General features: G+C 45.3%; 1 protein-coding gene across 1 annotated transcript in view; it reads right to left on the bottom strand.

Moving 5' to 3' along the window:
* Positions 1–26232, bottom strand: part of PYROXD2 (pyridine nucleotide-disulphide oxidoreductase domain 2) — an 83218-nt gene that overhangs the window by 16848 nt on the left and 40138 nt on the right. Inside the window, exons 12-15 of the mRNA XM_072129918.1 lie at positions 24733–24889; positions 23888–24042; positions 14337–14443; positions 3361–3481 (exon numbers count right to left, since the gene is read on the bottom strand). Coding sequence (XP_071986019.1) covers positions 3361–3481; positions 14337–14443; positions 23888–24042; positions 24733–24889 — 540 coding nt within the window. The remainder of the gene's footprint in view (positions 1–3360; positions 3482–14336; positions 14444–23887; positions 24043–24732; positions 24890–26232) is intronic.

The raw sequence follows: 26232 nt of genomic DNA, 5'->3' as shown, positions 1-26232 counted from the left end.
TCCTGGTGCATGTAAGTGCATTGTCCGTGTATAATGCGCTGTGCGGGGAGTCACTAAGATCCTGCGCCCGATATCCTGCATGTGTCGCTTCCCCGCTCAGGTCCCCGGAGTTCACCTTCTTCTTCCTGGTGCATGTAAGTGCATTGTCCGTGTATAATGTGCTGTGCGGGGAGTCACTAAGATCGTGCGCCTGATATCCTGCATGTGTCGCTTCCCCGCTCAGGTCCCTGGAGTTCACCTTCTTCTTCCTGGTGCATGTAAGTGCATTGTCCGTGTATAATGCGCTGTGCAGGGAGTCACTAAGATCCTGCGCCCGATATCCTGCATGTGTCGCTTCCCCGCTCAGGTCCTGGAGTTCACCTTCTTCTTCCTGGTGCATGTAAGTGCATTGTCCGTGTATAATGCGCTGTGCGGGGAGTCACTAAGATCCTGCGCCCGATATCCTGCATATGTCGCTTCCCCGCTCAGGTCCCTGGAGTTCACCTTCTTCTTCCTGGTGCATGTAAGTGCATTGTCCGTGTATAATGCGCTGTGCGGGGAGTCACTAAGATCGTGCACCCGATATCCTGCATGTGTCACTTCCCCGCTCAGGTCCTGGAGTTCACCTTCTTCTTTCTGGTGCATGTAAGTGCATTGTCTTGCGACACAATTTGAATGTTAAATTCAGTGCTCGGTTCGAATGAGTCGGAACGTCCGACGGCCCGCCCTCTGACTTCCGTCGCATGAAAGCAGCGCAGCTGCGATAAAATCCCCAGTTAAATACCTGTCACAGCTGCGCAAATCCCAAAAATGTCAAAAATCCGACGAAAGTTCGATCCGCAGACCCTTAGTAAATGAGCCCCAGTATAACTTAAAAGTTTTCCCTGCAATTTGCTACTTCCCTATCCAAGATTTAATGTTTTGCTCTATTGAAACCCGCTGCTTCCATGTGCTATCACCGGTCATTGTTTTAAAAATCTGGCTAGTCCTGTATCTCTCAAAGCTACACCAGAGGTCGAATCTGCCAGATCAGTGATCACTTGCTACTACGTTGTAAGTGTTTGTAGACCCCCTACAAGCATGTCTTAACTTTGTGGCTTAGTGGTTAAGCGCTTATTCATGGCAGCACAACCACAGCTCGGCTCTATCACTGTATGAGCACAGCTCAGCTTTAATGTTGCACAGTTTCACCTTTGCTTCATCACTGCAGTTTCACCATAAATGCAGTCACTACAGTTCCTCTAGTTCCCATGTCATCCAGTCTTACTACCGACTGCAACACAATTGCACCAGCTTTGCAATCCCGGACACTTGTCTGCATCTGGAATGTTTTGATGGTAAACATGACTTGGGAAATTTCATAGATATATATTTAGTGAGGATTTTTATTACAGTCTATTTGGAAATTTATAACTACTTTGCGAATCTCTTTCAGCTCAAGGACAAAGGAGCTCGAGCCACGACGGTAAAGTCTGAAAATCAATGGCTATGGTGAATATTTGCAAACATTTCATCCATGAGTTATAAGATCTGTACTCTGCACTGTCTGCTCCCATCCATCACACTAGGAAGAAAGATTTCCTGTGCTTAGTTCTTTACACCTATTCTTGTAATATGTAACTGTTATAAGGACCAGAGGATCGCACAGAGGTGATCACAACAAAATACATGTTTGAGATTTGCCACAGTTATTATTTATTATGTGATGCTGAGTCTAAATAAAGAGTCATCTTTCAGGATCCTCATGTATTAGTCAGAGTCAGAGCATGCCTCTGTATAAAGCACCCATCATTATACAGATAGCCCACTGATGTCAATGAGAATTCTGTAATGCCTATTTTCTCCTCTAGAGGCGCTGCAGGTGAATAGAACACTTACCAATGTGTTACTGGGCACTTACAGCTGATGTCTAGATCAGGGGTAGGCAACCTATGGCTCGGGAGCCAGATGTGGCTCTTTGGATGGCAGCATCTGGCTCGCAGACAAATCATTGATTAATAGCGATCGGCACCTTGTGCAGCGCTAATCACTGGATGCATGCAGGGATGTTACTATCTAATGGAAGGGCTTGTGCTGTGGCTACCTATCTACTGGGGGCCATGTGCCATGGCTACCTATTCACTGGGGTCCATGTACTAGGGCTACCTATCTAATGGGGGAATGTGCCGTGGTTACCTATCTACTGGGGGGCATGTGCTGTGGCTACCTATCTACTGGGGGACATGTGCTGTGGTTACCTATCTACTGGGGGACATGTGCTGTGGCTACCTATCTACTGGGGGACATGTGCTGTGGCTACCTATCTACTGGGAGTATGTGCTGTGGCTACCTAACTACTGGGGGCATGTGCTATGGCTACCTATCTACTGGGGGACATGTGCTGTGGCTACCTATCTACTGGGAAGCATGTGCTGTGGCTACCTATCTACTGGGGGCCATGTGCCGTGGCTACCTATCTACTTGGGGACATGTGCCGTGGCTACCTATCTACTGGGGGCCATGTGCCGTGGCTACCTATCTACTTGGGGACATGTGCCGTGGCTACCTATCTACTGGGGGACATGTGCTGTGGCTACCTATCTACTTGGGGACATGTGCCATGGCTACCTATCTACTTGGGGCCATGTGCCGTGGCTACCTATCTACTTGGGGACATGTGCCGTGGCTACCTATCTACTGGGGGACATGTGCTGTGGCTACCTATCTACTTGGGGACATGTGCCGTGGCTACCTATCTACTTGGGGACATGTGCCGTGGCTACCTATCTACTTGGGGACATGTGCCATGGCTACCTATCTACTGGGGGACATGTGCATATTGTATGGCTCTCACAGAATTACAATTTAAAATATGTGGTGTTCATGACTCTCTCAACCAAAAAGGTCCCTGACGCCTGGTATAAGGGATATGGCAATGGGGCTTGTTAACCATTTATGTTCACAATACACTTTTAATGAATAATTGATTGTCAAAAATGGGGTCCCGTAAAGGGAAAAAAACTGTTGTTCTGGAAAGTTCTATCCACTAGCACGTGTTTCTACATGGATTATATCTTTGTCTGCAGGTTTATCTTAATAAAACCATAAAACTTGACACAACAGGAGCAACTGGAAAGGGGTTCCCTATCAATTTCAATGGGTACCGCTATGGGCACCTACACGAGCCCTCGCAATGGGCTGGAAAGACTTTTCAGCTCCTATTTGCTAATTAAAGGGTCACATTGTTACAGAGGCTGGAAACGGGCAACCTGTGATCACCTCACGTGACTAAGCTGTGCATTATTGGGTATAACAAGGTAGTGTTTGTAGACATGTCCTTTAAATACCTATATACCCGGCTATTACCCAGTTTACCCCATATAATAATGAATGGCACCGTACCTGGATGCGCTCCACTGCCGCACAGATAAAGACCTTGTAGCGGGGTCCTGTAATTGGCAAATCCTGGTATCGGACGGGCGAAATACAATTGGTCCAGAGACATGCTCCCGTGGAAAATGTTCTGCAACAAAAGAAGGTAAGATCAAAAAAACAAATAAAATCTTGTTGTAGTTTAACTATTTTTGGATTATATGGATACGGGTCTCCATATATAGCTATAGGCTACCCCATATATCAGCTGACATCAGCAGTAATGAGTCCGGCTCTGTACAATGTGCCGTGGAAACTGAGTTGCAGTTACATAATTTGGCCACTAAATGGCATATGGCGCTGTTTTTTGCCTGAATCAGACCTACTAATGTCAGCCAATCAGTAGGCACACTCAGTGTCGAACTACCAACACCCTGATATGGATGACCTGTGATCAGAATAGGTCAACAATTTCACAATAATAGAGAACCCTTTTATATGGGGGGGGGGGCTAATTTTTTTATCAAATTTTCATTTACTTTATTATATTAACGAAGAAAAAGCTGGTGGAGACTTTTTAAGTTTTTCGTCTCTTCCTCTGCCCATCAGTTTATGGGAAATTCCCTTTAAATGGGGGGTTGAGCTACATTGTGCAGAGAGTAAACATCATAAATGTTTCATCCGGGTTTATAATGGTTCACTGGACATAATAATCCCACAGTAATAATACTAATCATTCCTCGCATTTATTTTACTGAGAGACATTAAATAAATGACTGCGGATTATCATTATGGAGAGACATTTCTATGACTGCAGCAAGGACTGAACTACACTGCCGCCTACCACCCCGGAAAATTCATATAGAGGGTCCGCTGTTATTATAGAGGGTCCGCTGTTATTATAGAGGGTGCGCTGTTATTATAGAGGGTCCGCTGTTATTATAGAGGGTCCGCTGTTATTATAGAGGGTGCGCTGTTATTATAGAGGGTCCGCTGTTATTATAGAGGGTGCGCTGTTATTATAGAGGGTGCGCTGTTATTATAGAGGGTCCGCTGTTATTATAGAGGGGTCCACTTTTATTATAGAGGGTGTGCTGTTATTATAGAGGGTCTGCTGTTATTATAGAGGGTCCGCTGTTATTATAGAGGGTCCGCTGTTATTATAGAGGGTCCGCTGTTATTATAGAGGGTGCGCTGTTATTATAGAGGGTCCGCTGTTATTATAGAGGGTCCGCTGTTATTATAGAGGGGTCTGCTGTTATTATAGAGGGTCCGCTGTTATTATAGAGGGGTCCGCTGTTATTATAGAGGGTCCGCTGTTATTATAGAGGGTCCGCTGTTATTATAGAGGGTGCGCTGTTATTATAGAGGGTCCGCTGTTATTATAGAGGGTCCGCTGTTATTATAGAGGGTGCGCTGTTATTATAGAGGGTCCGCTGTTATTATAGAGGGTGCGCTGTTATTATAGAGGGTGCGCTGTTATTATAGAGGGTGCGCTGTTATTATAGAGGGTCCGCTGTTATTATAGAGGGGTCTGCTGTCATTATAGAGGGTCCGCTGTTATTATAGAGGGTGCGCTGTTATTATAGAGGGTCCGCTGTTATTATAGAGGGTGCGCTGTTATTATAGAGGGTCCGCTGTTATTATAGAGGGGTCCACTTTTATTATAGAGGGTGTGCTGTTATTATAGAGGGTCTGCTGTTATTATAGAGGGTCCGCTGTTATTATAGAGGGTCCGCTGTTATTATAGAGGGTCCGCTGTTATTATAGAGGGTGCGCTGTTATTATAGAGGGTCCGCTGTTATTATAGAGGGTCCGCTGTTATTATAGAGGGGTCTGCTGTTATTATAGAGGGTCCGCTGTTATTATAGAGGGGTCCGCTGTTATTATAGAGGGTCCGCTGTTATTATAGAGGGTCCGCTGTTATTCTAGAGGGTCCGCTGTTATTATAGAGCGTCCGCTGTTATTATAGAGGGTGCGCTGTTATTATAGAGGGTGCGCTGTTATTATAGAGGGTCCGCTGTTATTATAGAGGGTGCGCTGTTATTATAGAGCGTCCGCTGTTATTATAGAGGGTGCTCTGTTATTACAGAGGGTCCGCTGTTATTATAGAGGGTGCGCTGTTATTATAGAGGGTGCGCTGTTATTATAGAGGGTGCGCTGTTATTATAGAGGGTCCGCTGTTATTATAGAGGGTCCGCTGTTATTATAGAGGGGTCCACTTTTATTATAGAGGGGTCCACTTTTATTATAGAGGGGTCCGCTGTTATTATAGAGGGGTCCGCTGTTATTATAGAGGGTCCGCTGTTATTATAGAGGGTCCGCTGTTATTATAGAGGGGTCCGCTGTTATTATAGAGGGTGCGCTGTTATTATAGAGGGTCCGCTGTTATTATAGAGGGTCCACTGTTATTATAGAGGGTGCGCTGTTATTATAGAGGGTCCGCTGTTATTATAGAGGGTCCGCTGTTATTATAGAGGGGTCCACTTTTATTATAGAGGGGTCTGCTGTTATTATAGAGGGGTCCGCTGTTAGTATAGAGGGGTCCGCTGTTATTATAGAGGGTCCGCTGTTATTATAGAGGGTCCGCTGTTATTATAGAGGGTGCGCTGTTATTATAGAGGGTCCGCTGTTATTATAGAGGGTCTGCTGTTATTATAGAGGGGTCCGCTGTTATTATAGAGGGTCCGCTGTTATTATAGAGGGTCCGCTGTTATTATAGAGGGTGCGCTGTTATTATAGAGGGTCCGCTGTTATTATAGAGGGGTCCGCTGTTATTATAGAGGGTCCGCTTTTATTATAGAGGGTCCGCTGTTATTATAGAGGGGTCCACTTTTATTACAGAGGGTCCGCTGTTATTATAGAGGGGTCCACTTTTATTATAGAGGGTCCGCTGTTATTATAGAGGGGTCCACTTTTATTATAGATGGGTCCGCTGTTATTATAGAGGGTCCGCTGTTATTATAGAGGGTCCGCTGTTATTATAGAGGGGTCCACTTTTATTATAGAGGGTCCGCTGTTATTATAGAGGGTTCCGCTTTTATTATAGAATGTCCGCTGTTATTATAGAGGGGTCCACTTTTATTATAGAGGGTCCGCTGTTATTATAGAGGTGTCCACTTTTATTATAGAGGGTCCGCTGTTATTATAGAGGGTCCGCTGTTATTATAGAGGGTCCGCTTTTATTATAGAGGGTCCGCTTTTATTATAGAGGGTCCGCTGTTATTATAGAGGGGTCCACTTTTATTATAGAGGGTCCGCTGTTATTATAGAGGGGTCCACTTTTATTATAGAGGGGTCCGCTGTTATTATAGAGGGTCCGCTTTTATTATAGAGGGTCCGCTGTTATTATAGAGGGGTCCACTTTTATTATAGAGGGTCCGCTGTTATTATAGAGGGGTCCACTTTTATTATAGAGGGTCCGCTGTTATTATAGAGGGTCCGCTGTTATTATAGAGGGGTCCACTTTTATTATAGAGGGGTCCGCTGTTATTATAGAGGTGTCCACTTTTATTATAGAGGGGTCCGCTGTTATTATAGAGGGTCCGCTTTTATTATAGAGGGTCCGCTGTTATTATAGAGGGTCCGCTGTTATTATAGAGGGGTCCACTTTTATTATAGAGGGTCCGCTGTTATTATAGAGGGGTCCACTTTTATTATAGAGGGGTCCGCTGTTATTATAGAGGGTCCGCTTTTATTATAGAGGGTCTGCTGTTATTATAGAGGGGTCCACTTTTATTATAGAGGGTCCGCTGTTATTATAGAGGGGTTCACTTTTATTATAGAGGGGTCCGCTGTTATTATAGAGGGGTCCGCTGTTATTATAGAGGGTCCGCTTTTATTATAGAGGGTCCGCTGTTATTATAGAGGGGTCCACTTTTATTATAGAGGGTCCGCTGTTATTATAGAGGGGTCCACTTTTATTATAGAGGGTCCGCTGTTATTATAGAGGGGTCCACTTTTATTATAGAGGGTCCGCTGTTATTATAGAGGGTCCGCTGTTATTATAGAGGGGTCCACTTTTATTATAGAGGGTCCGCTGTTATTATAGAGGGTCCGCTGTTATTATAGAGGGGTCCACTTTTATTATAGAGGGTCCGCTGTTATTATAGAGGGTCCGCTGTTATTATAGAGGGGTCCACTTTTATTATAGAGGGTCCGCTGTTATTATAGAGGGTCCGCTGTTATTATAGAGGGGTCCACTTTTATTATAGAGGGTGTGCTGTTATTATAGAGGGGTCCACTTTTATTATAGAGGGGTCCGCTATTATTATAGAGCAGTGATGGCGAACCTATGGCACTGGTGCAGGAGGTGGCACTCGGAGCCCTTTCTGTGGGCACTCAGGCCATCACCAGAGATGACTCCAGGTATCTTCCTGCAGCCCCAGGCACTAGGACTTGCTGTGCACAGAGCTATATTAAAGTGACAGCTCTACCTGGGACTATTTTCTGCTATATTGGTGCCTCAGGTGCTGGTATCAATGAGAACTGTGACAGAGAAGGGAGTATAAATCACACATTACATTTCTATGTTGGCACTTTGCAATAAATAAGCGGCTCTTTGTTGTCGTTTGAGCACCCGGCCTCTAAAAGGTTTGCCATCACTGCTATAGAGGGTCCGCTGTTATTATAGAGGGTCCGCTGTTATTATAGAGGGGTCTGATGTTATTATAGAGGGTCCGCTGTTATTATAGAGGGTCCGCTGTTATTATAGAGGGGTCCACTTTTATTATAGAGGGTCCGCTGTTATTATAGAGGGGTCCACTTTTATTATAGAGGGTCCACTTTTATTATAGAGGGTCCGCTGTTATTATAGAGGGGTCCACTTTTATTATAGAGGGTCCGCTTTTATTATAGAGGGTCCGCTGTTATTATAGAGGGGTCCACTTTTATTATAGAGGGTCCGCTGTTATTATAGAGGGGTCCACTTTTATTATAGAGGGTTCGCTGTTATTATAGAGGGTCCGCTGTTATTATAGAGGGTCCGCTGTTATTATAGAGGGGTCCGCTGTTATTATAGAGGGTCCGCTGTTATTATAGAGGGTCCGCTTTTATTATAGAGGGTCCGCTGTTATTATAGAGGGGTCCACTTTTATTATAGAGGGTCCGCTGTTATTATAGAGGGGTCCACTTTTATTATAGAGGGGTCCGCTGTTATTATAGAGGGGTCCGCTGTTATTATAGAGGGTCCGCTTTTATTATAGAGGGTCCGCTGTTATTATAGAGGGGTCCACTTTTATTATAGAGGGTCCGCTGTTATTATAGAGGGGTCCACTTTTATTATAGAGGGTCCGCTTTTATTATAGAGGGTCCGCTGTTATTATAGAGGGGTCCACTTTTATTATAGAGGGTCCGCTGTTATTATAGAGGGGTCCACTTTTATTATAGAGGGTTCGCTGTTATTATAGAGGGTCCGCTGTTATTATAGAGGGTCCGCTGTTATTATAGAGGGGTCCGCTGTTATTATAGAGGGTCCGCTGTTATTATAGAGGGTCCGCTTTTATTATAGAGGGTCCGCTGTTATTATAGAGGGGTCCACTTTTATTATAGAGGGTCCGCTGTTATTATAGAGGGTCCGCTGTTATTATAGAGGGGTCCACTTTTATTATAGAGGGTGCGCTGTTATTATAGAGGGTCCGCTGTTATTATAGAGGGTCCGCTGTTATTATAGAGGGGTCCACTTTTATTATAGAGGGTCCGCTGTTATTATAGAGGGGTCCACTTTTATTATAGAGGGTCCGCTGTTATTATAGAGGTTCCGCTGTTATTATAGAGGGGTCCACTTTTATTATAGAGGGTCCGCTGTTATTATAGAGGGGTCCACTTTTATTATAGAGGGTTCGCTGTTATTATAGAGGGTCCGCTGTTATTATAGAGGGGTCCGCTGTTATTATAGAGGGTCCGCTGTTATTATAGAGGGTCCGCTGTTATTATAGAGGGTCCGCTTTTATTATAGAGGGTCCGCTGTTATTATAGAGGGGTCCACTTTTATTATAGAGGGTCCGCTGTTATTATAGAGGGTCCGCTGTTATTATAGAGGGGTCCACTTTTATTATAGAGGGTGCGCTGTTATTATAGAGGGTCCGCTGTTATTATAGAGGGTCCGCTGTTATTATAGAGGGGTCCACTTTTATTATAGAGGGTCCGCTGTTATTATAGAGGGGTCCCCTTTTATTATAGAGGGTCCGCTGTTATTATAGAGGGGTCCACTTTTATTATAGAGGGTCTGCTGTTATTATAGAGGGGTCCACTTTTATTATAGAGGGTCCGCTGTTATTATAGAGGGTCCACTTTTATTATAGAGGGGTCCGCTGTTATTATAGAGGGTCCGCTGTTATTATAGACGGTCCGCTTTTATGATAGAGGGTCCGCTGTTATTATAGAGGGGTCCACTTTTATTATAGAGGGTCCGCTGTTATTATAGAGGGTCCACTTTTATTATAGAGGGGTCCGCTGTTATTATAGAGGGTCCGCTGTTATTATAGAGGGTCCGCTTTTATTATAGAGGGTCCGCTGTTATTATAGAGGGTCCGCTTTTATTATAGAGGGTCCGCTGTTATTATAGAGGTGTCCACTTTTATTATAGAGGGGTCTGCTGTTATTATAGAGGGTCCGCTGTTATTATAGAGGGTCCGCTGTTATTATAGAGGGGTCCACTTTTATTATAGAGGGTCCGCTGTTATTATAGAGGGGTCCACTTTTATTATAGAGGGTCCACTTTTATTATAGAGGGTCCGCTGTTATTATAGAGGGGTCCACTTTTATTATAGAGGGTCCGCTTTTATTATAGAGGGTCCGCTGTTATTATAGAGGGGTCCACTTTTATTATAGAGGGTCCGCTGTTATTATAGAGGGGTCCACTTTTATTATAGAGGGTTCGCTGTTATTATAGAGGGTCCGCTGTTATTATAGAGGGTCCGCTGTTATTATAGAGGGGTCCGCTGTTATTATAGAGGGTCCGCTGTTATTATAGAGGGTCCGCTTTTATTATAGAGGGTCCGCTGTTATTATAGAGGGGTCCACTTTTATTATAGAGGGTCCGCTGTTATTATAGAGGGGTCCACTTTTATTATAGAGGGGTCCGCTGTTATTATAGAGGGGTCCGCTGTTATTATAGAGGGTCCGCTTTTATTATAGAGGGTCCGCTGTTATTATAGAGGGGTCCACTTTTATTATAGAGGGTCCGCTGTTATTATAGAGGGGTCCACTTTTATTATAGAGGGTCCGCTTTTATTATAGAGGGTCCGCTGTTATTATAGAGGGGTCCACTTTTATTATAGAGGGTCCGCTGTTATTATAGAGGGGTCCACTTTTATTATAGAGGGTCCGCTTTTATTATAGAGGGTCCGCTGTTATTATAGAGGGGTCCACTTTTATTATAGAGGGTCCGCTGTTATTATAGAGGGGTCCACTTTTATTATAGAGGGTTCGCTGTTATTATAGAGGGTCCGCTGTTATTATAGAGGGTCCGCTGTTATTATAGAGGGGTCCGCTGTTATTATAGAGGGTCCGCTGTTATTATAGAGGGTCCGCTTTTATTATAGAGGGTCCGCTGTTATTATAGAGGGGTCCACTTTTATTATAGAGGGTCCGCTGTTATTATAGAGGGTCCGCTGTTATTATAGAGGGGTCCACTTTTATTATAGAGGGTGCGCTGTTATTATAGAGGGTCCGCTGTTATTATAGAGGGTCCGCTGTTATTATAGAGGGGTCCACTTTTATTATAGAGGGTCCGCTGTTATTATAGAGGGGTCCACTTTTATTATAGAGGGTCCGCTGTTATTATAGAGGTTCCGCTGTTATTATAGAGGGGTCCACTTTTATTATAGAGGGTCCGCTGTTATTATAGAGGGGTCCACTTTTATTATAGAGGGTTCGCTGTTATTATAGAGGGTCCGCTGTTATTATAGAGGGGTCCGCTGTTATTATAGAGGGTCCGCTGTTATTATAGAGGGTCCGCTGTTATTATAGAGGGTCCGCTTTTATTATAGAGGGTCCGCTGTTATTATAGAGGGGTCCACTTTTATTATAGAGGGTCCGCTGTTATTATAGAGGGTCCGCTGTTATTATAGAGGGGTCCACTTTTATTATAGAGGGTGCGCTGTTATTATAGAGGGTCCGCTGTTATTATAGAGGGTCCGCTGTTATTATAGAGGGGTCCACTTTTATTATAGAGGGTCCGCTGTTATTATAGAGGGGTCCCCTTTTATTATAGAGGGTCCGCTGTTATTATAGAGGGGTCCACTTTTATTATAGAGGGTCTGCTGTTATTATAGAGGGGTCCACTTTTATTATAGAGGGTCCGCTGTTATTATAGAGGGTCCACTTTTATTATAGAGGGGTCCGCTGTTATTATAGAGGGTCCGCTGTTATTATAGACGGTCCGCTTTTATGATAGAGGGTCCGCTGTTATTATAGAGGGGTCCACTTTTATTATAGAGGGTCCGCTGTTATTATAGAGGGTCCACTTTTATTATAGAGGGGTCCGCTGTTATTATAGAGGGTCCGCTGTTATTATAGAGGGTCCGCTTTTATTATAGAGGGTCCGCTGTTATTATAGAGGGTCCGCTTTTATTATAGAGGGTCCGCTGTTATTATAGAGGTGTCCACTTTTATTATAGAGGGTCCACTTTTATTATAGAGGGTGCGCTGTTATTATAGAGGGTCCGCTGTTATTATAGAGGGTCCGCTTTTATTATAGAGGGTCCGCTGTTATTATAGAGGGGTCCACTTTTATTATGAGCAAAAAGTTGCTTCTCTTTGCTTTACTAATACAAGCAGGACTGATATTGTACATTGGTTGGTCCAATGTAACAGTTACAATATAGTCACATATACAAGATAGGAGTAGTAGTACTGTGCTGTGCCCATATATACAGGATAGGAGTAGTAGTACTGTGCCCATATATACAGGATAGGAGTAGTAGTACTGTGCTGTGCCCATATATACAGGATAGGAGTAGTAGTACTGTGCTGTGCCCATATATACAGGATAGGAGTAGTAGTACTGTGCCCATATATACAGGATAGGAGTAGTAGTACTGTGCTGTGCCCATATATACAGGATAGGAGTAGTAGTACTGTGCTGTGCCCATGTATACAAGATAGGAGTAGTAGTACTGTGCTGTGCCCATATATACAGGATAGGAGTAGTAGTACTGTGCTGTGTCCATATATACAAGATAGGAGTAGTAGTACTGTGCTGAGCCCATATATACAGGATAGGAGTAGTAGTACTGTGCTGTGTCCATATATACAAGATAGGAGTAGTAGTACTGTGCTGTGCCCATATATACAAGATAGGAGTAGTAGTACTGTGCCCATATATACAGGATAGGAGTAGTAGTACTGTGCTGTGCCCATATATACAGGATAGGAGTAGTAGTACTGAGCTGTGCCTATATATACAGGATAGGAGTAGTAGTACTGTACTGTGCTCATATATACAGGATAGGAGTAGTAGTACTGTGCTGTGTCTATATATACAGGATAGGAGTAGTAGTACTGTGCTGTGCCTATATATACAGGATAGGAGTAGTAGTACTGTACTGTGCTCATATATACAGGATAGGAGTAGTAGTACTGTGCTGTGTCCATATATACAGGATAGGAGTAGTAGTACTGTGCTGTGCCCATATATACAGGATAGGAGTAGTAGTACTGTGCTGTGCCCATATATACAAGATAGGAGTAGTAGTACTGTGCTGTGCCCATATATACAGGATAGGAGTAGTAGTACTGTGCTGTGCCCATATATACAAGATAGGAGTAGTAGTACTGTGCTGTGCCCATATATACAGGATAGGAGTAGTAGTACTGTGCTGTGCCCATATATACAAGATAGGAGTAGTAGTACTGTGCTGTGCCCATATATACAGGATAGGAGTAGTAGTACTGAGCTGTGCCTATATATACAGGATAGGAGTAGTAGTACTGTACTGTGCTCATATATACAGGATAGGAGTAGTGGTACTGTGCTTTGTCCATATACAGGATAGGAGTAGTAGTACTGTGCTGTGCCCATATATACAGGACAGGAGTAGTAGTAATGTGCTGTGTCCATATATACAGGATAGGAGTAGTGGTACTGTGCTGTGTACATATATACAGGATAGGAGTAGTAGTACTGTGCTGTGCCCATATATACAAGATAGGAGTAGTAGTACTGTGCTGTGCCCATATATACAGGATAGGAGTAGTAGTACTGTGCTGTGCCCATATATACAGGATAGGAGTAGTAGTACTCTGCTGTGCCTATGTATACAGGATAGGAGTAGTAGTACTGTGCTGTGCCCATATATACAAGATAGGAGTAGAAGTACTGTGCTGTGCCTATATATACAGGATAGGAGTAGTAGTACTGTGGTGTGCTCATATATACAGGATAGGAGTAGTAGTACTGTGCTGTGTCCATATATACAGGATAGGAGTAGTAGTACTGTGCTGTGTCCATATATACAGGATAGGAGTAGTAGTACTGTGCTATGCCCATATATACAGGATAGGAGTAGTAGTACTGTGCTGTGCCCATATATACAGGATAGGAGTAGTAGTAGTGTGCTGTGCCAATATATACAGGATAGGAGTAGTAGTACTGTGCTGTACCCATATATACAGGATAGGAGTAGTAGTACTGTGCTGTACCCATATATACAGGATAGGAGGAGTAGTACTGTGCTGTGTCCATATATACAGGATAGGAGTAGTAGTACTGTGCTGTGCCCATATATACAGGATAGGAGTAGTAGTACTGTGCTGTGCCCATATATACAGGATAGGAGTAGTAGTACTGTACTGTGCCTATGTATACAGGATAGGAGTAGTAGTACTGTGCTGTGTCCATACTGTATATGTAGGGTAGTAGCTACATACACTGTTACAGTCTTGCTCTGATTAGATACATTTGGTGCAGGGACTGTCTGGTGCCCTGGGACCACGTGCCGTGGCTTCCTTTGCCTTACAATTAAGTCGTCCCTGAACTGAAGTCACTTGATGAAGTTACATACTCCTCCTGAGAGACCGAATATCCTTTCCAGATCGGGCGGCGTGAGAACGTCTCTTCCTATCACCGAGGCCTTGAAGCCGGGAGCGTATTTTTCTATCCATTCGAACACTAACAAAAAACATTAAAAAAAAACATTAGATTGACACAATTTGTTTCTCAGGTTTCATTGTGCGGCGCTCCGGACCAGTACGCGGTGGTCCAGAGCGCCCATCTCCTACAATAAAGTGTTATTCCTCCAGTATGAAATTACACAGATACATCATCTATATTGCTGAGCAGCGAGGGAGGTTCTCACTGCCCAGAAAAACATTTGTTCTTCTAATTATGTTTCCACTTAGAAGAAAATTGTTCCCTTTAAGTGTCATTAGTTTCCTATATTAACCATCTATTTGCCAGAATGTAGCAACCTAAAGGGAATGTGTCACCAGCAAAAGGCCCATTTTTTTAAAAAAACTAAGTTTTTCTGGATTTTTTTTTCTGGTGGATTTTAAACAATTTTTTCCATTTTACTGAAATTAATAAAATAAAAATATTTTATATTCTGCAATTTTCCGATTGGCTTCTTAGGAAAATACTGCCATGCTGCGGGCTTACTTCACTTCCTAAATGTTTTTAATATGCCTCTTTATTATTATAATTAAATGAAAACCTTTTTATTTTTACAGAATTGCTTTTTATTTTAATAATTCTGCAGTTTTTTTCCCCATAGTGAATGATTTAAACTCTGAAGATCTGTATAATCCTATATATGTGCAAGTTCTTAGTAGGACTGTGAAAACTGATTAATATTCTATGATTTGAAGCAGAGGAAGGGTGTCCTCACACTGCTGTGCTCTAAGCTTTCTGAAGACAGTGGGGCAGATTTACTTACCCGGTCCGTTCGCGATCCAGCGGCGCGTTCTCTGCACTGGATTCGGGTCCGGCTGGGATTCATCAAAGCAGTTCCTCCGACGTCCACCAGGTGGCGCTGCTGCGCTGAAGTCCGCTGGAATGCCTCGAAATACACCGGCCTATCCAGGATGAAGGTGAGTGAAATTTTCGCGACACAATTTTTTTTTTAAATGCGTCGGTTTTTCCAAATACGTCGGGTTTTCGTTCGGCCACGCCCCCCGATTTCCATCGCGTGCATACCGGCGCCGATGCGCCAAATTCTGATCGCGTGCGCCAAAAACCCGGGGCAATTCAGGTACAATCGGCGCAAATCGGAAATATTCGGGTAACACGTCGGGAAAACGCGAATCGGGCCCTTAGTAAATGACCCCCAGTGTTTCCCTGGAGTGATGTGTAATCATAACTTTGTTTATGTTTTTAGTATCAGCAGGACTGTGATATATACATTTATATTTCATGATTGTGAATTGGGGGAACAGGTGCCCTCACACTGCTGTGCTCTGAACTCTCTACATACCGTACTTGTTGTTGTTCCTGAAGAACTTTCTAACCAAAGCAGCAGGACTGTGAGATATGGATTTACGTTCCAATGTTGTAGCTTCTTCAAGTGTAATGGGTGTATATCCTCACACTGCTTTGCTCTAAGCTCTCTACAGACAGTGTTAGGTATTGTCCCTGGAGAGCTGTGTAAACATACATAGGTTATTGTTAGCAATAAATATATCAATGTTGATTTATATTCCAGGGTTGTTGCTTCAGTCCTCACACTGCTGTGCTCTAAGCTCTCCATGCCCCCTCCCCTCTGAGTGACTGTTGGCGTGTCCTCACACTGCTGTGCTCTAAGCTCTCCATGCCCCCTCCCCTCTGAGTGACTGTTGGCGTGTCCTCACAATGCTGTGCTCTAAGCTCTCCATGCCCTCTCCCCTCTGAGTGACTGTGGGCGTGTCCTCACACTGCTGTGCTCTAGGCTCTCCATGCCCCCTCCCCTCTTAGTGACTGTTGGCGTGTCCTCACACTGCTGTGCTCTAGGCTCTCCATGCCCCCTCCCCTCTGAGTGACTGTGGGTGTGTCCTCACACTGCTGTGCTCTAAGCTCTCCATGCCCCCTCCCCTCTGAGTGACTGTTGGCGTGTCCTCACAGGCTCTAGGCTCTCCTTGCTTCCTTCCCTCTGAGTGACTGTTGGCATGTCCTCACACTGCTGTGCTCTAGGCTCTCCATGCCCTCTCCCCTCTGAGTGACTGTGGGTGTGTCCTCACACTGCTGTGCTCTAGGCTCTCCATGCCCCCTCCCCTCTGAGTGACTGTTGGTGTGTCCTCACACTGCTGTGCTCTAGGCTCTCCATGCCCCCTCCCCTCTTAGTGACTGTTGGCGTGTCCTCACACTGCTGTGCTCTAGGCTCTCCATGCCCTCTCCCCTATGAGTGACTGTGGGTGTGTCCTCACACTGCTGTGCTCTAGGCTCTCCATGCCCCCTCCCCTCTGAGTGACTGTTGGCGTGTCCTCACACTGCTATGCTCTAGGCTCTCCATGCCCCCTCCCCTCTGAGTGACTGTTGGCGTGTCCTCACACTGCTGTGCTCTAGGCTCTCCATGCCCCCTCCCCTCTGAGTGACTGTGGGCGTGTCCTCACACTGCTGTGCTCTAGGCTCTCCATGCCCCCTCCCCTCTGAGTGACTGTGGGCGTGTCCTCACACTGCTGTGCTCTAGGCTCTCCATGCCCCCTCCCCTCTGAGTGACTGTTGGCGTGTCCTCACACTGCTGTGCTCTAGGCTCTCCTTTCCCCCTCCCCTCTGAGTGACTGTGGGCGTGTCCTCACACTGCGGTGCTCTAGCCTCTCCATGCCCCCTCCCCTCTGAGTGACTGTGGGCGTGTCCTCACACTGCTGTGCTCTAGGCTCTCCATGCCCCCTCCCCTCTGAGTGACTGTGGGCGTGTCCTCACACTGCTGTGCTCTAGGCTCTTCATGCCCCCTCCCCTCTGAGTGACTGTGGGCGTGTCCTCACACTGCTGTGCTCTAGGCTCTCCATGCCCCCTCCCCTCTGAGTGACTGTGGGCGTGTCCTCACACTGCTGTGCTCTAGGCTCTTCATGCCCCCTCCCCTCTGAGTGACTGTGGTTACTATGAAATTCTGAAAAAACAAACCTACATAGCGATTGCTGGAAGATAATTTTTGCATATTTCTATAATGTTGCCTTGTTATTCCTAGTTATTTCCCATGTGTCCGCTGGGATACTGGGGCCTTGGTTATTTCACACCCCCTCCCCCCCCCCCCCCCCGCGCGCAATTTGGCGGCTTCTTGTAGAGTTTACATTATGTACCAATTACCTTCTTATATTAAGATTAAATATTCATTTGCCAATTAAGAAAATCCTTCTCGGCGCCATTTTGAAGGTTTTCCTCCCGTGTGGCCAAGGAACAGGAGGATAAAATGTAACAATTATGAAAACAGGGAAGGAATTTACTCATAATGAGTGGTCTATACATAATGGGGGTCATTTATGAGGGCTTTATGTCAGTTTTTTGGCGTACTAGCCTTGAAATAATCTCAATTCCTTGTGCACTGTCAGAAATTGTGATTATTTGCCCCCTAGGCCACCTCATTGCCAAGTGGGCATGATGGGGGCGGTGCCGATCAGTATAGTGGGCCAGGGCAGGGTATAAGTGGCCTGTGCCTGGGCAATAGCTATAGTCTACACCCATTCAGGCCTAGGCCTGGTGTGAGATTCTACAGCTCAGTCGGCCGCCAGATACATCAGGAAGGTGAAGTTTATTTAAAACCCAGCAGCACCTGGGCACCGCCATCTTGGTTTGGATCTTCAATCCCCAGTGACATGTAAACAGTCTATTCCTATGACATCCTGGAGTCTGTACAAAATTCCAATAACTGTAATTCAGCAGGATCTATAACAGTATTACACTATATGGAAGGAGCAATCCGACCCCCTAGGGTTAAAGTGCCCCAGAGGGCCTAAAAAATAGAAACAAAAAAAAATTACAAAAATGAAAAATAAATTCAAATCATTCCTCTTTCCCCACAACGGATGTAAAAATAAACAAATAAAATCAAACATGTCAGGTATCGCCGCATCCCAAAAGTCCGGATTTATCAAAATATAAAAATGATTATTACCAGCGGTGAAGACCCGTAACAGAAAATAGCGACCAAATGTATTTTTTGTTTTTTGTTCTATTTCGCAAAACATAAAAAATGTGATCAAAAAGTCTAACAATCCCCAGAATGGTAGCAATGAAAACATCATCCTGTCCCGCAAAAATGACACCGAAGTATGAAAATGTTATTGTTGCTAGAATATGGAAAAACCATGAATTTTTTTTCTGTACAAAAGCTTTGTACAATTTTTTTTTTTCTTAAATCTATTAAACATTATAGAACATACATCAATTTGTTGTCTCTGTGATTTTACCAACCCAAAGAATAAAGGGGAGGTGTCATACGGAGTCCACAGTGTAAGCCATAAAAAGCAGAGCACACAACATAATAGCGCAAGCACATTTTTTTTTTTTTGACAATTTCATCACTTTTGGAATTTTTTTTTCACCTTCTCAGCACAAGGCATGGAATATTACATACCGACATTAGAATGTGCAATCTGTTCCCCAGAAAACAAGCCCTCGTACAGCTCTGTACAAAGTTATTTATTTTTAAAGTCGAAAATTGAAAAATGGAAACACAAAAACAAAAAAAGGGCAAGTTGTTAAAGGAAACCTACCACCACAGATAAGGTAGATCGGGTGGTAGGTGCATCTATTGGATGTGAGGATAGACCTTTTAATGGCTAATCCTCACATCCCCGCAATCTTTTTATAACTTTTATTTCTCTAATATGCTAATTTTCTAGAGAGGCTACTGGGGCGTAGAGTAGCTGGAGCTGAGGCTACATGACACGCCTACTCCACGCCCCAGTAGCCTCTCTGATCCTCCTACCAGATATCTTTGGCACGCAGCTATGAGGAGCTGAGCACCCTCATCCGCGAAGCCTGCCGTCTGCGCATGCGCAGAACAGCGTGTCTGCAGCTGGGCGGCCACTACTCCAAAGACGGAGCTACTGCGCACGCGCAGAACTCCAGCTTCACGGACGGGGGCGCGCAGCTCCTCATAGCTGCGTGCTGAAGATATGCTGGTAGGAGGATGAAAGAGGCTACTGGGGCGTGGAGTAGGCGTGTCAGGTAGCCTCAGCTCTGGCTACTCCACCCCCAGGAGCCTCTTTAGAAAATCTGCATATCAGGCCAATAAAAGTTATAAAAAGATTGCGGGGATGTAAGGATTAGCCCTTAAAAGGTCTATCCTCACATCCAATAGATGCACCTACCACCCAATCTACCTTAATAGGTAGATCAGTGGTGGTAGGTTCCCTTTAAGGGGTTAATCTCCATTCCCAGTGATGGGAGATTTGGATTTTACCCAGTTCCCTCTACAACCAGCCCAATGTCAGAGCATACTGTAACAACTAAATCTATGAGGTTGATACAGAGAATGATCCCCTGGGTGTCACGGTAAATGGCGTAGAACTGGCGTTTGCTGTGCTACACCCCGGTGTCCGCTATAAATATAACCCCATTTCCTAGTAGAACCCACAAACAACCGTAAATTATATCAAAGTTACAGAAAATAAGGAAGTGAAGAGAAACTGAGAAATATCGACGTGTAAATAGCGGCTTCTGTATTCACAGGGAAAGTGCGAGGAATAAGAACTCGAAATATTCTCTGCAGTAAAAAGATTAAAGAATTTATTTATAAAATGGGGATAATCCGTAAACCGCGTTATTATCCCGGACAGCACTTTATAAGTTTGTGCCGCATGTTTATTGGATTACGCTGCAATTTATAGCTGTAATATGTGCGGCTTACTAGAGTGCATTAGCGGGATCTGGCAGTGCACATTAAAGAAACAGCAATTTAATAGTCAGGATTTTTACCCCGGCCTAGATAACGGTGTATACTGCTGAGATAAGAGCCATCGGGAGGACATATGAGACATCTACTGAGCAATAGAAGCCGAATAAGTAACAAATTATTTGTATATAGAATTTGACAAAGGAAAAAAAAAGACTGTGTAGGTTTAATTCTTAGTGGAAATTGCATAAAACTGACAGCTCCCTCCCTCTGAAGGACCCGACGCGACTACAAATTACATAAACAGATTACTAATGCTTATAGACACCATGCAGTTCTTCAATTTACCTCCGGGGGCACTGCAGGGAAACTGAACATTCTTTATACTGTCAGATTTTCTTAAAAATTATGGTCCCAACAGAGACCCCTCTGATTGTCGAAAGCAGGGGACCTCTTTAAAGGGGTCCTCTATTTATTATGAAACCTGGTCTAGGTTGGGACATGGGAGAAAGCTTCTTTACCCTGCTGTGGCTCCCAGTTCCTATGTTGCGCTGCTACTCCAGTGTCTGTGTAAGGCCAGGAGTGTACTGGGGTCAAGGCACCGTTTTAGCCATTAGGTGGTCCCATTGGAACACAGGAAGTCATATGTGATGTCAGAGGAAGTGAGGTCTCCTGGTCCAAAGAGGCCATGGATTGGCCAAAGCAGATCATGTGACCCCTCCTGAAAATTCTGGGCAGGTCACAAGTACTGAAAACTGGAACTTTTTGCCACCCTTGTCCCGGACCATACTGGGTTTTCCAGAATTCCTATGCCCCCTATGACATTGGCCTCCTAAACCCAATAAATAACCAGTCCCTTGCCCACAGCTGTCTAGAGGACTTCCCCATAGTAATGTTTTCTAGTCATGAGAAAACAGTTTCACTTCCTTTTTTAGGGGAATATAAATTTGTGGCACTGAATTGTTGGTAGATACGAAGAAGTTTAGGCGATGATGTCATAGTCACTGCTTCCGGGCCTATTGTCATGCTGAGGTCGGGTCTGGTAGAAGTTGATGGAGTTTATTTAATTTGAGACATTCAAATGAGGAGGAGTCTAAATTTTGGGCAAGGGCTAGGATGTTGTAATGGGCCATAGAAGTACCTCGATATTTAGCTGGAGGAGATCTGGCATATCCATGCACTACAGAGCAATGATTTAAATTTGAATAGTGTAATACCTAATATCCCCAGTGGGGGCACTGCACGGCAAATGAAGACTTGTTTCTTGGTTTTCCCACAAATTACAGATTTTTAAATAGATGTTAACCTAATCTGGGGCCATATGTAACACTAAGGATTATTAGTTTGTATTATAGGCGATGGATTTATCCAAATATATAGGGATCTCTGACTATAGATGTAGTAGTAGCTGTATGGAAGGTCCCCAAGATCTTGGCTCAGGACTCAATGGGGGTCATTTACTAAGGGCCCGATTCGCGTTTCCCCGACGTGTTCCCCGAATATTTCCGATTTGCGCCGATTTTCCCTGAATTGCCCCGGGATTTTGGCGCACACGATCGGTTTGTGGCGCATCAGTGCTGGCATGCACGCCACGGAAATCGGGGGGGCGTGGCCGAACGGTAACCCGACGGTTTCGGAAAAACCGCCGCATTTAAAAAAAAAATTGGTCACATGGGCCATACTCACATGCACCACGATGATGACGATGAACTACGGGGCACCTCTGCGGACTTCGGCGCAGCAGCGCCACCTGGTGGACATCGGGCGCAGGACCTTCATGAATCGCCGGAAGACCCAAACGCTCGTCGGAGAAGCCGCCGCTGGAACGCGTATGGACTGGATAAGTTAATGTGCCGCAATGAGTTTATCAGTATCCACACTGAATACACTCAGGCCATTACAGTAGTAAAAAACACAAAATCTAAAACTCATGTTTCTCATATTGTGTGACCACAAAACTGCATTATGTAAATAATGAATAACGGCACAGTCAAGACTGCCCAAATAAAGTTAAACCACGAACCACCGGGAGCACGGGCCCCTTTTACCCTAAACCAATATTCGCCGATAAGAAACACACATAGACTTGTATTAACGTTAAACATATGTGGGTTGACGTGAGGGTCGGCCACAGCTTTATATAATAGACATTTATTTTTTTATATTATTTTTTTGTATTATTTAAAACATAATTTAACAGATAAACAAATTTAAATAACAAACCTAGTGCAACAAAACCCCTCCCACCTGTATGCCTGCCAGCCAATGGGCATGTAGGCCAAATAACCCAACTAACCGCCAGCTGTGTCAATAGTAACGCCGAAAATACCTTAAACAAAGGGAGGGTGGGTGGGAAACGCAATCCGGAAAGAGGGTGAGTGACGTCTGCAGCCCCTATTTATGCTATGCTCACTTCCTGTACCACCCACGACACAAGCCCACCCCTAGTCACGTAGCCCCCACCACCAGCCCCGCCCCTAGTCACGTAGCCCGCACCACCAGCCCCACCCCTAGTCACGTAGCCCCCACCACCAGCCCCGCCCCTAGTCACGTAGCCCCCACCTCCCTGGCATACGCAGGGAGACAGAAAGGAAAGGAAAAACCACCTCAGTCAAAGAGGGCCTATTCCTGTACTTAGAACCCCGTTACCTAAGACCCCTTTGTGCAGTCATTAGCCCAACGGCTATACGCCTCCAGGCTTGCAAGCATCGCTTAGCCTTTGTATGGGGGCTGCAAATAAAACTGAAATCCACCATCACAATCCATCCTGATGAACCAGGGACATTCCTCATAGATCCAGGCACCGGGACTGTGGTATCTTTTTATATTTATTATCCATAACCTCCTTCCTTCTAAAATCAACTTTTAAAATTATTCTAATGCTCTGGCTTCATTGGTTGTTACACTGTCTCCCCCTGCCCACTTAGCACTTCTCCCTCCCTCTGACTGCTGTAATGCCACTCAGTGGAAGGGGAAGTGCTCCTGCACAGTATAACAGCCTATGAAGCTGTGGCACGGAGGGGCTCTGGGAACCGCCCCAGTAAAAAGTATTTTGAAGGAAATCTACTACATGGATGCAGTATTGTACACCAAGCACACTTACCTGCTTGTGTGTGTCCCCTGAAATAGGATCTGTTCTTACTTTATCTTTTAATGGTATAGTTTTGGAGAAAACGGTCTTTTAAAATTATGCAAATGATCCTCAGGGGCTCCTGTATATATCACAGAAGCCCCTCCTAGCTCTGTCTTCTGCTGATTCTGCAATCCTCTGTACAGCATTACTGCCCACCAAAGCCACAGAGCCGCTGATATCATAATAAGCAGACAATAGAGCCACAAGGGGCTTCAGTGAAGCAGACAGGAGCCCCTGAGGCTCATTTGCAGAATTTTGAATACAACATTTTTTGAAAAAACAATTTTCAAAGACAAATTTTAAAGCACTCTCAGGATGACAAGGAGGAGCGCTCTAGTAATAGCGGTCACTGAAGTCTGGGATAGAGATAAAGGGCCAGTACTACGGCCAAACGTGCGGCTCCTCAGTCTTCTTCCCAAAACTTCTACCAGTGACCGCCCACAGGCTACAAGACCAGTTACAAAGTTCTGAGGCCGCACAATAAGGCTACAATGCTGCCCATGGGGAAGTGGTAACAAACGAGGGGCTGGTCCAAGGCACAAGCTAAGGGCATGATGGGGAGGACTCTGCTGTCACTAAAAGAGGGCGCTGCTCATTTATTGCCAAAAATTACACAGATCATATACAAGACGGAGATGGAACTGTATGTAGTAAGACCTGATAAAAGATCCTTTACCATTATCCGCATATTTATTCCTTTCCTCTTCGTCCCACGTCCGTCCCTCGCTCAGGGTGTATGGAGTATACTGGGAGAAGATGGAGATAACGTGGCACCCTGGAGGGGCGAGGGTGGGGTCCAGGGCGGAGGGGATGCACAGCTCAATCATCGGCCTGGGAAGAGTATGAGAGACTGTCATGTCTGTACAATTTATGGAATTTCTGCTGCTCTGAAATCTGCTATAAAAACGCAAAACACAAAATTGCCCTTCTGCGGATTTCACTTACCATGTCATTTACCATGCACATGATGTTGCTTTGTGATCTCATAAATCTCATACCTCCCAAAAATCCTAAACAATCCAAGATTTTGGGGTCGGTTGCACACAGTGGTGGATTATAATACATGCAGTTTGGGTAGTAGCCCAGGGCCCAAGTCTTCTAGGGGGCCCATGGCCACACAAACCACCCAGCAAATTTTATACTGAGAAGGACTTCACCTATTTAATCCTTCTGGTCCTGCTCACAATACACGTGTACACAAGAGCCTCTCTCTCCAGGACCTTTGAAGGTCCTCCAAAGGTCCCGAAGCCGCAGATTGAAAGCAGCAGAAGGGACACGTTCTCCATTCCCCATGAAGCTGATTCTAGTACCAGATGTAGGAAGTGATTCCAGACTTGTAGGGGCCATAATATTCATACAGACCCGGGCCCATGGAGGTCTTATCCGGCCCTGGTTGCACAGTCCCCGGCAGCAGGAGCTGTGACTATTACTCTTTCCCCCATGCTTTACACTGCAGCTCTTCAGCTCAGCATAGAGATAAGATCTATAGGAAATATATTATGACACAGCCACCAGCTTTACCTTTCAGACGGTCGCCCCTTCATGGCATCCGCAAGGGCTCGGTCCAGCAGCTCCATGTTCTCGCTGTTCAGGTGGATGGAGCAGCGGTGGTGGGGCAGCGGTTTACCATCAGGGGTGTTTGTTAAGGACAAGAAGTTTGGTAAGCGATCCACAGCCACTGGAGAGAAAACTTTTCATCAGTGTGATTCCTCTCTGAAGTAAAATCACATTTTCATCAGTCAATATATCGGCTACATTGTATTTCAGGTAGGAGATTCCCATCTCTGCTTGCTGTCATTCAGTAGAAACCTTCATTGCTTATACTCAGTGATTATTATTCTATTATGTAGACTAGCCGGTAACTGGAGACTAGCCGGTGACTGGAGACCAGCCGGTGAGTGGAGACTAGCCGGTGAGTGGAGACCAGCCGGTGAGTGGAGACCAGCCGGTGAGTGGAGACTAGCCGGTGACGTGGAGACAACCCGGTGACGTGGAGACTAGCCGGTGACGTGGAGACTAGCTGGGGACTGGAGAATAGCTGGTGACGTGAGACTAGCTGGGGACTGGAGAATATCTGGTGACTGGAGACTAGCTGGTGACGGGAGACTAGCTGGTGACTGGAGACTAGCTGGTGAGTGGAGACTAGCTGGTGAGTGGAGACTAGCCGGTGAGTGGAGACTAGCTGGTGACTGGAGACTAGCTGGTGAGTGAAGACTAGCTGGTGACTGGAGACTAGCTGGTGACTGTAGACTAGCTGGTGACTGGAGACTAGCTGGTGACTGGAGACTAGCTGGTAAATGTAGACTAGCTGGTGACTGGAGACTAGCCGGTGACTGGAGACTAGCTGGTGAGTGAAGACTAGCTGGTGACTGGAGACTAGCTGGTGACTGGAGACTAGCTGGTGACGGGAGACTAGCTGGTGAGTGGAGACTAGCTGGTGAGTGGAGACTAGCTGGTGAGTGGAGACTAGCTGGGGACCGGAGACTAGCCGGTGACTGTAGACTAGCTGGTGAATGGAGACTAGCTGGTGACTGGAGACTAGCTGGTGACTGGAGACTAGCTGGTGACTGGAGATTAGCTGGTGAGTGGAGACTAGCTGGTGACTGGAGACTAGCTGGTGACTGGAGACTAGCTGGTGACTGGAGACTAGCTGGTGACGGGAGACTAGCTGGTGAGTGGAGACTAGCTGGTGAGTGGAGACTAGCTGGTGAGTGGAGACTAGCCGGTGACTGGAGACTAGCTGGTGACGGGAGACTAGCTGGTGACTGGAGACTAGCTGGTGAGTGGAGACGAGCTGGTGACTGGAGACTAGCCGGTGACTGGAGACTAGCTGTTGACTGGAGACTAGCCGGTGACTGGAGACTAGCTGGTGAGTGGAGACTAGCCGGTGACTGGAGACTAGCTGGTGAGTGGAGACCTGCTGGTGAGTGGAGACTAGCTGGTGACTGGAGACTAGCTGGTGAGTGGAGACTAGCCGGTGACTGGAGATTAGCTGGTGAGTGGAGACCTGCTGGTGAGTGG

Source organism: Engystomops pustulosus, chromosome 11 (genome assembly GCF_040894005.1).
Source record: "Engystomops pustulosus chromosome 11, aEngPut4.maternal, whole genome shotgun sequence".
Lineage (NCBI taxonomy): Eukaryota > Metazoa > Chordata > Amphibia > Anura > Leptodactylidae > Engystomops > Engystomops pustulosus.
This window is presented reverse-complemented; position numbering and strand designations above follow the sequence as displayed.